At 38.3% G+C, this 17,864-nt stretch overlaps 1 protein-coding gene across 2 annotated transcripts; it reads left to right on the forward strand.

Annotated features, from left to right (window-relative positions):
• Positions 1-379: 379 nt before the first annotated feature.
• Positions 380-4,671, forward strand: hspb2 (heat shock protein, alpha-crystallin-related, b2). Of its 2 annotated transcripts, none has more exons than XR_007894885.1 (2): positions 380-656; positions 2,477-3,154. XR_007894885.1 is itself a non-coding variant. In XM_051674208.1 (2 exons), the coding sequence occupies exons 1-2, from the start codon at positions 563-565 to the stop codon at positions 3,425-3,427; spliced, it is 510 nt and encodes a 169-aa protein (XP_051530168.1). In that variant the 5' UTR covers positions 385-562; the 3' UTR covers positions 3,428-4,671. The 2 variants fall into 2 exon arrangements, 1 of the variants encoding a protein (XP_051530168.1); XM_051674208.1 differs by having other exon boundaries at positions 385-656; positions 3,012-4,671.
• The last annotated feature ends 13,193 nt before the right edge of the window (positions 4,672-17,864 follow it).

The raw sequence follows: 17,864 nt of genomic DNA on the forward strand, positions 1-17,864 counted from the left end.
GTGTATCTCAATGGCAAAGCAGAGAGGGTTCCAAGATGAAGACGAAGTTCACAGTCCTGAAGAAAGGAAATTCTGAAGAAATGGTGAATGAGTGCCCACTTACATAGGCCAATTGCCTATATGGGCGAAGCTCAAACACAATTGCCAATCAGAGGATTGGCGTGATTTTATAAGGGTTTCAACAAGGTCATCTAAGAAGGACATCGTGCTTACAGCAATGTCGAGAGAAGTGAATCGAAACAGAACCCATTAAATCTATTCACCATACATTTGCTAGTAGAATATTGTCCATTTGTGCATTTCCTCCATTGGGCTATGCAGCACCAGAGAGTTTACTACAAGCTATTTGTAGCAAACATTCTCACCCTCCTGTCGCAAGCTTAAGTGCGCAGTCTCTCTTCTCATTTCCCTTCCTGTTCTTTGCCCTCTCTCTCTCTCTCTCTCTCTTTCCCTTTCTATCCTTCCTGTTTCTCTCAAAGTTTAAAAGTTGATGTGTAATTGAAATCTATCATTCCAGAAAGCGCATTCTCCAGTTATCTTGGTACGTGCTTCAGAAGTCAAAATGACTGACCGCACCGTTCCTCATGCTTACCCGATGAGTATGAATTATGAGATGTGTTCTCCCCCTCGAATCTACGATCAGAACTTTGCTGAAGGTAAGTGAAATTGCAGTCTGTATGGCAAAAAAAAATAGTCAGTAACATATTTAGGTAAGACTTTCTATGTGTACTTATTTTTGTTTTTGTCTTTATTTCTTTGTACCTTTGTACACCAGTGATTCATTCTATCTTCCATAAGCTTTGGGTGTCTTGATGACATATTTAAAATGTTGACACTTGACACTAACTTCAGCAGCTCTCATATTTTAAATAAGATTTGAACATCAAGAAGTAGTGTGAGTAGTGTGAGTAATGAGTAAACATTTTTGAGTGACACCTGTAGTTTGAGTCTAAAAAGTGTACAAAAAGTGGCACACTTGCTGACAGTATTCACCTTAAACTGAAATGTGATGCCTGAGCAACGACTTATATTTAGAATTCCACACATGACATAGAGTTCACTGCTACTGGACAAAAATAACCTGTTGTCCACCACTTCATAACTGATTATGAACTGACCTCCATATCAACAAACCACAGAAGCAAAGACACCACTCATTGCTAACCTATAATAGAATTGTGAAAAATGTCACATGTAGCATCAGATAAAAATAGAAACTGCAAGTGGAACCTGACTATTAGTCTTTAGTTGGCATCACCAATTGTAAATAGACTTGACATAGGAGTTTCCTGTATCTTCTAGAGGGCAGAGTTTTCTATATTTATGCTGTTGTTAAGGTGCAATATTAATGTGATAACGTATCAGAGAATAACTGAAGAGATTGCTGCAAATCCTTAATCAAATGTCACAATATAGCTTGCATAATTCCTTCAGAGACTGTTTATATCCTACATAACGCTGTGTTCTAACCAAGCACCACGAGTGATAAAAGTTATCTCTTCCATGTGAAGGTGAAGTGTGTAACTTCTGTGCCATTAGCATCACCAACTAGAATTACGAAAATTATTTTCAAACAAGTTTCCCATACAGTCCCCTGTCTTAAATTGGTAAGCCAAACAAAATGAATTTCAAATAAATATAAAATACAAGAACACTGAATTACAGAACACTTCAAAGTAGAGCTGTTCAGGCTAGGCGAAAACCCAGAAAACAGTTAGCATTTTCAAGCCATGGCTTCCCCCAGGAATTTTCTATGAGTTTTTATAATGGCAGTTTTAGATTTATGAGCAAAATAAGTCCTGTGGTTTAAATTACTTTAAGAGACTTTCAAATTTTTTTGCAGAACATAAATTGCACACATTAAAACTTTAAATTTAAAGCTATAGCTGTGTTTTTTAAAAACGCATGTTGCTAGCTCAATGCTAATTGAGGACAACAACTACCATCAGCATGTGAGCTATGTGCATTTTTAGAGGATAAAACTGCTTCAAAATCCACAACTGAGGTATGACTGTGTGTAAGTAACGTTCTAAAATAAAACATGAAAGTCATTTCAAGTCATTTTCACCACAGATCTTATTTTAATCGTAATTTGAAAATCCCTATTCAAAAAAAACATTGGAAATTCCTGAGGGAAACCATGGCAAATTAGCCTTCCGAGTTCGCTTACAAATTGACGTAATGGCTGAACAGCTCCTATATGCTGTGAAGGGGTATGCAGTAACACAGATCTACAGCGCGATAATGAGCAATTTTGATTGGCTACCACAAACTGCTTACACTCCATCAAACAAGAGAAACAATACGAAGATATTTGAGGAAGTATACAGACATTTTATGTTGTTCTTGAAGTTGTATAGCACTGAATTTTAATGCATTTATTTATTAAATGCATCTACATTACAAAAATTGGGAAAATAAAGTTTTATATTTAAATATCTTTTCTGTCTCCATTTATGTCACTCCTTCTCTGAAGGGTTTGAAGGGACTGACTGACTGCACACCACTGATGTATACACTCGGACCATGACTGGCCTCGGTATTGTGCGCATGTTCTGAAAGAGGTGATGCGTGATGAAATTAATGACAAAAATGTTCATCGATGAAGTGTTTTTTTAATTCATTAATGATAACGAAGAGGAGCGGAAAAATATCACCCAACACCCAACCTACAGTCTGTCCTATTCTCAAGGCTTACACACTTTGCCCCTTTAACTGCCACAATCCTCCAGCAAAATACAATCATCTCAATGGGAGTCTGCATGATCAGGAATTTCACTTGACGGACTTACGTGGCGAAGAAACTTCCCTACGCAAATTTTATTTTGAGTTTACTGCATTGACCAATATCACGTTGCTTGGTTTGGCAGTGACCTCTGTGTGGGCGATGCTCCGTACATAGCACATGCATTTCACACTCAGAATTTCGCCCTACAATGGTCAATGTGACCGAGCCTTTACTCTTTCCTATTAACTGAGATAATTATTTATTTGTTTAACTTTTTACTCAGCTCTGAGTCCCCAGGACCTGTTGGCCCCTGTCCTGTACCATGGTTACTACATCCGACCTCGCATCAACAAGCAGCTTGAGAGGGGTTTCTCCCAGATAGACAGTGAAGATGACTGGTATAGAGTGTTGCTGGATGTGTGCCAGTTCACGCCGGATGAGATAAGTGTGCGAACAGTGGACAACTTGTTGGAGGTAACAGGGCGGCATACTCAGAGAATGGACCAACATGGCTTTGTGAGCCGAGAGTTTACCCGTACGTACATCTTGCCAATGGGTGTGGATCCGTTGCTTGTGCAGGTGTCTCTCTCACATGACGGGATACTGTGTATACAGTCACCACGGAAGACTGAGGACCTGGAGCCAAAGATCAACCAATTGCAGATTAAAGTGGACAAGAAGGAAAGCAAGAGTTCCTAGAGTGGACTGAGATATGTTAGCTATTTCAATTTTCGTTGGGGATAACACTTTAAATCAGGGAGTTGTAAAACTGTACCAAAAATGAGGTCCCCTCACAATAAGAGTGTCCACTCACTGCATGCAGTTTTAGTGTGCACGATAGAGCTTTTCAGGTTGTGGTCCTAAAACCCAGATGAAAAATTTCATTTTCAAGCGACGGGTTTCCTTGGGAATTTCCAGTGGGTTTTATTATGAGTAAAATAAGGTCTGTGTCTAACATTACTAAAGAGACTTTCGCATTGTGTTCTACAACATAAATTACTCACATGTTATGTTTGGAATAGCATACTATCATGCTACTCTTCATGTTTTTCTGATTTATCATTATACAGCAGAAATAGAAAGAATAGTATGAAAGTATGCTAACAGTTGAGGACTGTGAAATTTAAGTTGGTGTAAACAAAATGTGAAAGTCAAGTTCATTACAAGTTATGTTAAACATAGACCTTGCTTTACTCCTAAATTAAACCCCTCTATTTTAAAATCCCATTGGAAATTCCAGAGAAAACCCATGGTGAATTAGTCTTCTGGATTGGCAACAAACTGATGTCTTGACTGCTCAGCCCTATTTAAAAACATATTTTAATGTAAAATTACATCAGTAGGCATATTTTTACAGCAACATTGGCTGAACCAATAGTGTGATCTATTTGTCCAACCAGACAGCAAGTGTTTGGGAAATGCCAAATCCGTTTTGAAATTCCGTTTGGTGTCACTAGGGTTCATATTCTGTAAATAACTGGATTAAAAGATCCTCCCATTGGAAAAGCAAGTGTCATGAAGTTGTTTGGTTAAAATGTAGAGTATATTCACATTACATACAGTAATTGTTATTATTAGTAGGCCTGCAAACTAAATTTCCAGCATTCAATCATTTTTCATTTATGACAAATTGGTTTATGAATAGACACAGTTTTGTGTTATATTGTAACAAAAAATTTACTGATATAAGTACGTTTCGTCTGTTGTGGTCAGGTTTACACTTGAAATCAGGGATCTGTAAAACAGTACACACTGGAATTCTATGAGGCACATAAGTTCCTACAGTTAGGGCTAACCTTATTTCATGGAAGAGGGGCTGTCAAAGGATTTGTCAAAGCGTGACGGGTTTTGTCAAGGTATGAGAACTGGATAAAGAAATAAAATGGCCATATATACATTTATTGTTAGTTAAATTATGTTTTACAATAAACCTACTTGTATAGCAAAAAAAAAAAAAATCTTTTGCCTCACTTTTGTTGCATTCAGATAAAGTGCATTTCATCACTTTCTGAAAATACATATCATTTTTACCTGTTTACAATCACATATATGCTGATTTCCACAGAGGTCAAAAAAGCATAAAATTACATTACAATTAACTAGAATTTTAAAATATTTTGAAACTAATCAAGTTCTCAATGTAAATACAGGCTGAGATATTTGGAACCATGTTATATTATGTGTCTTTACCTACTAAGTATTTAAGCATTTGATACAATGTACTTATGTACATGTGTTGGTGCATTGTACTGACATTTAAAGTACCTGCATTAAATTACATCTGTTAACTTTACCTGCAACCCTACCCCAACCCTTACCGTAACCCCTAACCCTACTCCTAAACCTACCAGTACTTCAACATCAGTAGCACCAAATGTGAATCTTACGAGAATTTTCCTAAACAACATGTAGTTACTCAATACTGTAAATACATTGTATTTGTATGTATTTTAATGATAGTACAAAGTAGATAAAGACACCTAATATAAAGTGGGACCAGATATTTTAATACAAAACTTTCATACTGCCATAAATGAATGACAAACTGACTGAATGACTGCAAAGAGTATGTTTAAATAAACAAAAGATATAGTTAAACATTGGCAACCTCAAGGTCAGCCTCAGCAGTGTGGGCGTTGCCGTATGAGGTACAAAGGTTGCTTTCTTTGAGTGAAACACCTGCAGGACTCCAGTTACAGAGGAACAAGGAAATGGAATACAAGAAAATGATCAACTCTGCGCTAACTGTGCATTGAGCACGATCACTGCCATGGGGAGCAATGTAACAAAAACAATGGATAAGTGAGTAGCCTGTCATTTTTTTCTTTTTACATTTTTTAAACATGCTGAAGAAATGTAACAAATAGGACGCGGTATATAGCATTTGTATCACAAGCTGCAGTATTGTTCAACAATGGCTCTTTTACTATGATAGCAGGGTAGATGACACATAACCTGTCCATATTTTAGGTTGGAAAGGGAAACTATACATCGTAGGTCCTGTAACTGGCCACCATTTCTTTTACATTTTAACCATTTGTAATCATCCTTTTGCCTTCATTTTAAGTAGTCCAGCAGTGTGACAAATATGTTTAAAAAAGTACAAATATTCCGTGTACACTTTCATGTCAATGTTAACTTAAGGAGCTATTTCAACCTGATCTAACCCTTAAAAATTGGTTTTGTTGGTGTAACCAAACAAATTCTGTCAAAATGAGATTTGTGGGTCAACCAGATACACAAAAATGATGTTTGCATTGTTTAGTAGTGCTGGGTTCGAGTCCACCTTAGTTGAGACAGAGTCAAGTCCGAGTCTTTAAACAGTCGAGTCCGAGTTGAGTCCGAGTTGAGTCCGAGTCCATAACAGCCTGAGTCCGTAAACTCAACATCAATATTTTAAGCATATTTTAACCTTCACAACTAAGAAAAACAATTTGTCAATATATAAATGTAACAAAAACTTGATAAAAACAAACATCGACTAAAGTGAAACTTGTGTTAGTTATTACAACCAGAGTTATTATTGTTTCAAATTTTAATATAGTTTTTATTTCTAATACATTTTCAATCTGTCCTTTCAATTTAGTTTAGTTTTATCTAAAATTATCCCTATTTAAAGAAATAATAGTCTATACTGAAATTTCTTTCTGAGTCTCTATCTGCAGACTGATTTGGGAAAATACATACAAATGAGTCAACACAGTAGTAATTAGCATTCGCTGAGAAGTTCCATCTCACGATTTGACTGCAAATGTTACATCCAAAAACACTGGAAAAGCCCATTGCTAATACTAGAGCCATTTAACACAGACATAGTTAATTAGCGGAAAACAGTTCTGCATGCTGCTTGTGCTAAAACCCTGATGTGTCTGTGTGCATCTACCAGCAGCTGACAACACTGAGTGGACCACAAGAGACTACAGAATCCTACATGTGTAGATACATTATGCCTAAAAAGACTTAATAGGCCAATATTAAAACTATTTTTCTGAATTTTTATTTCAAAATGCTGTTTTTAGTAAACTGTCATGATGTGGGTGACTCAATAAAGTTCTTGATTTGAAGACAGGCATGGCATATGCGACATGGCATATGCGATTTTACCAGTTATCAGGTCCCGTGCCATGCGAAACTGCCTTGTTTCTAGTACATTGGCTACATATTTGTCTTTATGTTTTCATCATGCCAGCCACCTCGGTAATCGATGTTAAACAGTAGTCTCCGTAGTAACATTTAAGCGTATTTGGTTGACTGATGAGTGTGACTGTGCGCGTGCGTATGTGTGTGTGTGTGTGCGTGTATTTGCTTAAACAGTGAAACAAGTCTGGCTACGTCTACGACTTCAGGGGGTGCTACAGCTGCATGCAGAAAGAGATGTGTTCATTTATTTCTGTTTCGTTATTTATTTATTTTTCATTGCATCACAAATGTCATGGACTCGGCTGGACTCTGAAAAAAATTCCGAATCCCAAAGGCTCGTGTCTGAGGCATGTCCGAATAAAAATTAATCCGAGTCCGTGACAAGTCCAAGTCCATTCAAATTGGACTCGTGACTCGGACTCGAGTCCGAGTCCGAACTCAAGTACCCCAACTCTATTGTTTAGAAAAGATAATAATAATAAAAAACAACAACAACAACAAAAAGCGTTGTATTCATGCTGTACATAATGGAACAATGGAGTAGGAAGTTGGAAATGCTACCTCATTAAGTCTATTAATGATCAACTTTGTCATTTAGAGTTATTAACTCCAGAACAAATAAACCAACCTTTATAAACTATATAATGTGTCTTTGAGCAATATGAATGTAATGGGGGAGACATAGTGTTTAATGTTTTGTTGTGTTGTTTAGAAGAGTTTTTGTTGTTACAGTTTTGGGGGGTTACCATTACGGTAAATAGTGGCGCTTGAGCTTAGGTTTAGGTCAGGTACACGTGTAGATTGTTTTACAGTATATTGTTTTACTCGCTGAGCAATCGATTTGCTAATCAAAGCATAGTGTTTCTAACTAGCATGTTTTCATCATGCTAGCATTAACTGTACTAGTTAGTTAGGTTCTCTCTACTTGAAATATATAAGCTGAGCTTACATGGTAATTTTAAGTTCAGCAAAAGAGTTACATTTTAAGTGAAGTGCCATTACAGTGTATGAGTTAGCTTACTTAATATTTCAAGTTAAAAGCAATTAACATGCGAAATACGAACGTTCAATTAACTTAAAAAGTTTGATGTAACTGATTGCCTCAAATTTTTTGAGTTCTGCTAACTTATTAGGGTTTACAGTGATTTCAGTTGTATACTTTTCTTTGCTTTTAACAGATGGGGAATAAATCCAAGAAAAATATCATTAAAACAGACAAAAAGAAAAGGTAATCAAACACAAAATTTCAACTTCAAGAAATGTGGCAGCCTAAAATCTGAGATACTGGTTTTAATGGCCAGTCTCAAGACAATGTTTATTACTTTAGATAGCTTGATTATCAGAGGAATGTTGATTGCTATTCAAAAATGTACTTTGTTTACCTCAGGTCCACCTGTGGTTCCTCAACATAAGGTGTGTTGGTTTATTAACTGGTCTCAGGAAAACTAAACTTTAATGCAAATGTGTGTAAATGGCAAAATAGAGCATTTCTGTGACAATAACTCTTTCATCCCAGGCCTCTGCTGATGTTCATATATATGACGCTGTGACAGCTGATCCACAGTATTCGCAGGTGAAAAAAAGACAAAAGCAGGATGATGACACCTTACACTACGCAGACATTGAAGTCTTGCAGTCTGGAGGTGCGCCCAGCAGCGGAAAACCGAGGCAGACTTCAAACTATCACAGCAACACAGAATATGCAACTATAGACTTTAAAACAATTGTGGATACACATACGGCAACCGAACCTGCTGATCTATTCATTCCACCTGGTGAACTAAAGAGACCAAAAATAAGGTCTTCTCACAAGAAGAATGATCACACACAACAAGGATTTGCGGTGTGAACAATTATGTCAGTATAGGCTGTTTTTTACTTTACAAGGCAGCACTGCAAGGCAGCACTGTATTGATAGTCCACAAACATTCTGGTTAGGGGTTTAGTCCAAACCGCTGCAGACTACATTAAAACTTTTTATCCTTGTGTGTGTGTATTTGAGCCTTTAGATTTTTTTTTTTTCACTTTATACCTTTTAATAAATTCAAGTTTAACGTTTGAGAATCTCTACCAGAGAAAATGTTTTCAAAATGTAATATTTGTACACTGAAATGTGATTTGTCTTGTCTGCATATTTTTAACCATTTCTTGATAAAATGTCCTTACCTACACCATTATGCGGGAAAAAGCATGTTTCTCCATTGACGTCCAAGCAAATGTAGCCGTGTATTCTGACAAAATAATATTTGTAAACAGCATTTACTGTAAATAGAATTTATTTCATTACAGTAGATGTTTCACCAGTGCCTCATCATTTTGAAGGACTCTTAGCAGCATGAAATAGACTATTTTTCACTGTCTGCAGAAAGCAGTTCTAGTATTGAGCGATCATTAGACACACGGCATGTACGGCTCAGAAAATACACAAATGTGTGCCGAGTGTCTTGAAGACAATGACAAAGCCGATCATATGCAGCATTTCATTCACACAGAACCAAAGTCTTAAACTTAAAACCTAAACCTAAACATTTAACACACTTCTTTTGCTGGTATTTCACTCAGGAAATGCAAATGTAGTTTATCCTGCACTATCACCATATAGCACTTAAGTGTGTAAATCATATTCTTGGAGAATCATATCACTTTGGGTAAAAAATAACCCTTTTTTTTTTTTTTTTAAACATGCATTATTTTCCCTATTTGTACAGCAAACTAGTTTATTACTTTAATAGACACAGTTTACAATAGAATAAAACTGAATTTAGAATTTTCAGATGGAATCCATTTGAACAATGGAAGTGTGCATCCATTCATGCTTTTAGAGTTTTGCATGGATAAAGTGGCAAGGAATGCAAGTATTTAATATTAAAATGTAATCATTTACATGATGAAGTTAGTTAGATGCTAACACTTACGTGCAATTGCTAACAAGTTTTACTAAAACAAATAGTATACTGGGATCATTCAGAGTCAAAGAATTGTAGCATTTTTATATTTTTTGCTGTCTTAAAAATTGTGGTTCAATATACCGTACTGAACATTTCCTGCATCCCACTTCTCCATTTTTATTTTATTTATTCTCATAGCCCAGTTCTCCCATTCTTAAATAAGTTAAACCTGATATATTATTATAAATATTATCATGCTGAAGCTTAGTAAAAACAATGTACTGAACATTTCAAAATAATCTATGACTTTGAAAAGTAAAAATTACATTTCCACATTACAGGATTTTACAATTGATTACATGCTTTTCTAGATACCTAGTACATTTTCAAAACTCTTCATAATATCAACACACTTCATAAGTGTCTGTGGACTGAATTGAAGGGTTTGATTTTAGATCAACCCTTTTAATAATTTTGCGTATACTATATGCCTTATTATAATACATTCATACAAGCAGTGTGAGACATTTAAGTCTGTGTGTGTGACCTTGTTGATAAAAGGAAGGCCATGCTTAGGTTATAATGTTCAGTGACTAGATAACTTTCATAGAAAAACCCCTAATACATTATTGTTAACATGTTCAACTCTTTCTAGCATCCTTAATTCCTTTAATTCACTCTTTATTATGTAATATTTGAATAGATAGAAACATTCTATGATTTTTGCTCTGATACTATTTTTGTTTTCTTTAATATTGTTGTTATTTTCTTTTATGGTTCGTAAAAGCAACCATTGATATATACAGAACAAAATTCGAAACATTAATCATTTAACCATATATTTTCCATGTTTTGTGTAGTTTAAATATTCCTTTGGACTTTTGTTCCTCTCCCTAGTGTTTTCGAAGATGGTGAGACCTGTATTCCAACCAAGGCCACAGAAGGACGTGGTGAAGATAATACATAAGCTAACCTGTCTAAATGATCTGGTTGTAGACGTGTTTATAGCAAATTTTTAACATGTGACTCTAACATAGCGAAATATTTGGGATTTCGGAAAGCGAAGTATTCACAGCTAATAGCTAACCTCTGACACCTGCAAACATTTATATCTATTTATACCTTCATGTTTAGTTATTCCTTGTCTAGTTTCGTCTATAGTGGCATTGAGCTAAGTTGTTCTTTTGTTTATTAAGCTTTGTGCTATTTCTATTTGTACCTGGTCTTCTTCAGCATTAAAAACTGCAACTGGGTTCACTAACTTCTCTCTTTGTTCATGCCGACAGAAGACTAGACCTCAACATGAACCCAGCAGTTTGCCTTCTGCAGTTGAATACGGAAAATAGTTCCATTGAGAAGTACGTTGTGGACTTTTGCGAGTTGGCCAATGAGGTGAACTTTAATGATGTGGCCTGTAAGGACATTTTCCGGATGGGCTTGAATGAGCCAGTGAAGTCCCTTCTGTCTTGTGACAAAAGCCCCTGGATCTTAGGCCAATTTATGGATTTGGCGTTGTTGTTGAGCGGATCACCAGGGAGGTCGTTCCCCTGTCACTGCCGGTGTTCACGACCAGGGAGGTCGTTCCCCAGGCACTGCCGGTGCTCACGACCACGGAGGTCGTTCCCCTGTCACTGCCCGTGCTCACGACCACGGAGGTCGCTCCCCTGTCACTGCCGTGCTCACGACCACGGAGGTCGTTCCCCTGTCACTGCCCGTGCTCACGACCACGGAGGTCGCTCCCCTGTCACTGCCCGTGCTCACGACCACGGAGGTCGTTCCCCTGTCACTGCCCGTGCTCACGACCACGGAGGTCGTTCCCCTGTCACTGCCCGTGCTCACGACCACGGAGGTCGTTCCCCTGTCACTTCCCGTGTTTACGACCACGTAGGTCGTTCCCCTGTCACTGCCTGTGTTTACGACCACGGAGGTCATTCCCCTAGCACTCCTGACCCCAGAGACGACTCCTCCAGTAGTTCCATCTGCTCTCCCAGAGACTCCTCCTCCAGTGGTTCCATCCGCTATCCCAGAGACTCCTCCTCCAGTGGTTCCGTCTGCTCTCCCAGGGACTCCTCCTCCAGTGGCTCCGACCGCTCTCAAAGAGCCTCCTCCCTCTCTTCCTGCGACTCCTCCCCCGAGTCTCAAATCCCTGATCCTTCAGTGGCTCCGCCCACTCCACCTCTGGCTCCTCCTCCTGAAACTCAAATTCCAGCTCTTGCGGTTCTGCCCGCTCCACCTTCGGCTCCACCTCCTGAGACTCAACTCCCTAAACCAACTGTGGCTTCGCCCCTTGACCCTTCCCTGTGGCCGCCTTCAAGGTCTCCTGACCCTGCCCTGTGGCTGCCTCCCAGGCTTCCTGACCCTGTCTCTGCCCTGTGGCCACCTCCCAGGCCTCCTGTCCCTGTGGTCACCCCCCTGGCCTCCTGATCATCCGAAGGATCCTCCCTGGCCTCCTGATAGTCCGCCAACTCCTCCATGGTCTCTTGTCCATCTGTCAGACATCCCATGGTGCCCCAGCCTTCCGCCTGATATCCCTTCCTCGGTACCATCCTCTTAATTTGGGCGTCGGGAGCCACCCCTTTTGGGGTTTCTGTTACGAACTGTTCTGTGTTTTCCCCTGTCTTCTAGAGACTCTTATTTTGAATTCACTTTCTGCACTCCATTTCCCAAGAAGCCCAGTCGTCATCCTTACCTGTCCTCCATCATTGTGTTCAGCTGTTTTGTGTTTACCTTCATGTTTAGTTATTCCTTGTCTGCTCTCGTCTATAGTGGCATTGAGCTAAGTTGTTCTTTTGTTTATTGAGCCTTGTGCTATTTCTATTTGTACCTGGTCTTCTTCATCATTAAAAACTGCAACTGGGTTCACAAAGTTCTCTCTTTGTTCATGCTGACACATGCGTGCTTCACTTAGCGTGTCGAAATGTTTGAATCCAGACACCTAAGCTGTGTCTGAAATCGCCCACTCATTCACTATTTCCTATGTAGTGAATGGTAGTGAGTACACTATATCTCAGTAGTAAGTGAACGAAATAAGTGAGCGATTTCAGACGCTGATGTAAATTCCATTCGTCAGAGAGGCCTTGGGAGCTGTCGCAGACATTTTGTCATGAACATTTCACCTATTTGGCTTCATGTATTTATTATCTCTGTAATCTTTATATATATATATATATATATATATATATATATATATATATATATATATATATATATATATATATACTTTTACAATATGCAATTAAATATTTTACTGTGCATACCCCTGGCATTTTGTGTTTTATTTTTTGCATTATTAAAAAATTAATCATAATACAATGATCATCATACAATTAATCTTTTCACAACTGTTCATTTGTTATGCTTATTACATTAATGATAAAGAGAAAATAATTCAACAACTTGTCATGTTGCTTCTTGTAAGTGTCCTCCACCCAAGTACGCAGGCAAACCTGACGCAAAAATGTACTCCGTCTTCTTGGTTTTGGTTTTGGTTCTGGTGAATCTTATTTTCCTGAGAAGTAAAAGGCGTGTTACACAAAGAGCAACAACTTTGCAGCACGCGTTGTTAGCTCGTTGACGCCACCCATTGGTAAGAAGTTATTAAGACAAAATACATTCAGCTGTAAACTAAATAACTGAAGAATAGATCCACTGAACTCCTGGGAAATATCTTACAGGATATTTAAAAACTTAGACTTCAGTTTTTAGTTTACAGTTGGATGTATTTTGTCTACATAAGATAAACTAATAAACAATTATGATCAAAGTTGATGTTAATAATACACTGATGTCAGTGTATCATTTGTGTATCTTATGTTTATTTAAATAACTTTTTTTTTAAATGTCCAGAAGAATGGTTTACACATTTAACACTATTTTTTTCAACATTATTTTTATTATTTTCCTTACTGTTGGCTGAAACCACAAGTGCCTGTGCTCAGGTTGTACCTGGATGGGGCAAGTGACTTAAGGCAAGATTTTAGGCTTACCAGACAAACCCTCACCTACCTCATTACTACCCTCCGTGAGGATCGTGACCACGGATGGGGTCAAGATCTCGAAATTCTGGTCTTTACATTTTGGCTGGCAAGTGCAATTTCTTACCGGGTTGTTTGCAGAGCATTTGACATAACCTGTTTGACAGTGCACATGATTGTTAACAGAGTCACAAAAAAGATCCTCCAGATCAAACACAGAGTAATCCGCTTCCCATCTCTGCAGGAGCTTGAGGAAATCAAACCTGGCTGGCGGTCCTATCTTTGGTGCAGTTGCTGGTAGCATTGATGGCTGTCACATTAGAACCAAGCTACCATCTGCTGATTCTATGTGCTACTTAAACAGAAAGTTGTTTTATTCCATCCAGCTACAAGCACTCTGTGAACACCAAGGAAAATACCTGGACATTTTTGTGGGTTATCCCAGATTTGTCCATGACTCCAGAGTGCTCAAAAACAGCCCAATCTACACTAAGGCGCTGTACCCACCAGAGGGATACCACATTTTAGGAGACTGAGGTTACCCCTGCCTTAGCCACCAAATCTCTCTTATTACACCATACAGAGAGACACTACAGAATGCAAGTCAGTGTCGTTTCAACTCTCACCATGCAAAAGCTCGGTCCATATTTGAGAGATAATTTGGCAGTTTGAAAACATGATGGTGATCCATCTTCTTCAAGGCCCTTGAAGTTAAGCCAGTCTTTGCTCCAGAGGTCATAGCTTGTTGTGCTGTACTGCACAGCATCTGCATCACAAGTGGTGACATTACGGAGCCAGAAGGCCAGCTGAACAAAGATGACCCCGATGACCAGCATATAACAGACCTGCAGAGTGGTGAACACACGAGAGACCACTTAGCTGCAGCCGTCTCTGCTCCAGATTTTGATGATCTTCCTCCAGCCCTACAACATCACGATTATTTATAAAATCTGTTTCTATGAATGACTATTTACTAATCTAACATATAGTTATTATATAGTTAAACTATGAAAAAGGATGTAGGGTGTTTGTTGGTATAAATTATCTTGTGAAAAAAAGAGCAAACATGAATCAAATCAACATTTTATTCTAAATAAAAACTTTACATTTTTTCCTAAATTTTTTCAAGAATTGAGAGAAGTCTCTCCTCCCTCATCTCTTCTCTTTTCATTCTCTCCTCTGCCCTCTCAGCCTCTCTCTCTAAAAAATCTAGCACTGAGTCCCTTCTCTGTCTCTTTGCTGGCCCTGGATCTCCATTGTCCTCCTGCTCTGGCTCCTGTTGTACTGAATCAGGGGAACTCACTGCAGCAACAATGGAGTTTACCTCTGATGAGGCAATTAGGATGGGAGGCTGGATGGATGGTCTCCCACCTATTGCCTCATCCATGAGGTTGTACCACTTCCATGTTCCTGCAGTGGATTCCCCCGATTCAGTCCCAAATCCAGAGGGTGGCTTCCTTAGTTCCTAAAATTTATTTAGAAGAGAATGATATATCTTACAGAGATACATGACATTTTCATATAAAAAGGCTCTGACAGCATAAAGTCATTCAATATGGTTTTAAAGGAATAGTTCACCCAAAAATGATAATTTTCCCTTTATTTACTCACCCTTAAGTGGTCTCAAACTTATATGACTTACTTTCTTCCACGGAGCACAAATAAAATTTTTAGAGATATGATGTTTTTCTCCATACAACGCAAGGCATAAAGGCAGCAAAAAGGTGATGCGTAAGACTTTCTAATAGCTTGTTGATTAGAACAGACAAAAAAAAAAAAAAAAAAATATATATATATATATATATATATATATATATATATATATATATATATATATATATATATATAAATAATAATAATCAAATGTAACTGCTTTTTCACTACAAATCTTGACATAAGCAGTTTCCTAGCCCTAGATTTCAAGCTCAGGTCTCCGAGACTTCCTGGCACCATCTCATAATTTGTCCTTGGCTGCATTATAATTTTTTCCTTATTGGGACTATAATCAAAGTTTGCATAAGTAGACATGTTGGGGGGGATTTGGCTATTGAAAATGTAACATTTTAATTTAATTATGCTGAAATAAACGAAATGACTCGAATAAAGATTCGTTCATTTTGCTGAACAAGACTCAAAGATTCAAGTCAGTAAAATGATCCGATCTTCCCATCACTACACTGGAGTCATATATATTACCTTAATGGTGCCTTTATGTCCTTTTTGTAGCTAAAAGATTTGGTCACCATTCACCTGCATTGTGTGAACAAACAGACATCATATTTCCATTCAAATATCTTTGCTTAAATTCTGTGGAAGTCATAGGAGTTTGAGATGACATAAGGGTGAGGAAATGATGAGAGAATTATTAAAGATGATCATTGCTGGGTGAACTATCCCCCCCCCCCCTTTTATGGCTGCTTAAATTTGACCAACCATCTTATGGCACTGTTTTCAACACTCCCAAGGCTTCAGAGCTTCAGGCTGCAGGCCGGAGACCTCCAAATGTGGGCAGAATCTCCAAAAGAGGGTGGGGCTATAAAAAAAATAGGAGGGGGTGGGGATAGGGTAGGTACTCCAAAATGGGTTGGGGTTGCTCCAAAAGGGGGTTGCGCCAACTCCAAAAGAGTTTTTGGAGATCACGCCCCTTTTTGGAGCTATGCCTGCAGCTATACCCTTCTCACTTCAAGAGGCTTCATTTGCCCATCCCTAGCGTTGTGTCATAAACAGTGTTTTTACATTGCTGTGTCAAGTTTAACAGTTTGAAACATAGAAAAAAAATTTGGAATTCTGCTCCGTCTGGCTGTGTTTGAACGCAAGAACTTGTTCTCATCTTGTGCTGTCGCTTGTTACACACAAGTCTGAGTGTGGTTTTTTGTCTGAACAAATGCACATTGCCTATACAGCTGGTGTTTCGCTTACTGCCCCCTGCTGAAAACAGGTAGTGCTTCAAGCATGAATTGCTCCAAAATTGCTCCAATTATGGTCCGGGGACATGATTAATCCTTAAATGCATGGGAATTTTCCAAAACACTCTTACATATTTAGGTGTTTAGAGACCCGGCATGTATATCTATCACAAATGGATCTACAAAATGCCCAGATAGTGATAGATTCATTACTTTCACACTGAAATTTAATGAGACGTAACTGTCTCTCAAACACATATTGAGCTACACATAACACACAATCTACACACAAGCTACACATGAGATACACATAAGCTACATATAAGATACACATCAATATTATCTCAGGCACTTATTGAGTCTAAATAGATGCACAACTTAGATAATTTCAGTAGTACACCCAAATAACATAGTCATATCATACTGTTCATGTGTTACACTTGCTATAGTTTACTTCCATGTTGTTTCTTCTTCAAACAGCAATGTCAAATGTAAATCAAGTCAATCACTGAAACAACAGCACCACCTTGAGTAAGAAAGAACATGTATAATATGTACAGTGCATCCAGAAAGTATTCACAGTGCTTCAGTTTTTCCACATTTTGTTATGTTACAGCCTTATTCCAAAATGGATTAAATTCATTATTTTCCTCAAAATTCTACAAACAATACCCCATAATGACAACATGAAAGAAGTTTGTTTGAAATCTTTGCAAATTTATTAAAAATAAAAAACGAAAGAAATCACATGTACATAAGTATTCACAGCCTTAGCCATGACACTCAAAATTGAGCTCAGATGCAACCTGTTTCCACTGATCATCCTTGAGATGTTTCTACAACTTGACTGGAGTCCACCTGTGGTAAATTCAGCTGATTGGTCATGATTTGGAAAGGCTCACACCTGTCTATATAAGGTCCCACAGTTAACAGTGCATGTCAGAGCACAAACCAAGCCATGAAGTTCAAGGAATTGTCTGTAGACCTCCGAGACAGGATTGTATCGAGGCACAGATCTGGGGAAGGGTACAGAAAAATGTCTGCAGCATTGAAGGTCCCAATGAGCACAGTGGCCTCCATCATCCATAAATGGAAGAAGTTTGGAACCACCAGGACTCTTCCTAGAGCTGGTCACCTGGCCAAACTGAGTGATCGGGGGAGAAGGGCCTTAGTCAGGGAGGTGACCAAGAACCCGATGGTCACTCTGACAGAGCTCCAGCATTTCTCT

Source organism: Myxocyprinus asiaticus, chromosome 3 (assembly GCF_019703515.2).
Source record: "Myxocyprinus asiaticus isolate MX2 ecotype Aquarium Trade chromosome 3, UBuf_Myxa_2, whole genome shotgun sequence".
NCBI classification, from domain to species: domain Eukaryota; kingdom Metazoa; phylum Chordata; class Actinopteri; order Cypriniformes; family Catostomidae; genus Myxocyprinus; species Myxocyprinus asiaticus.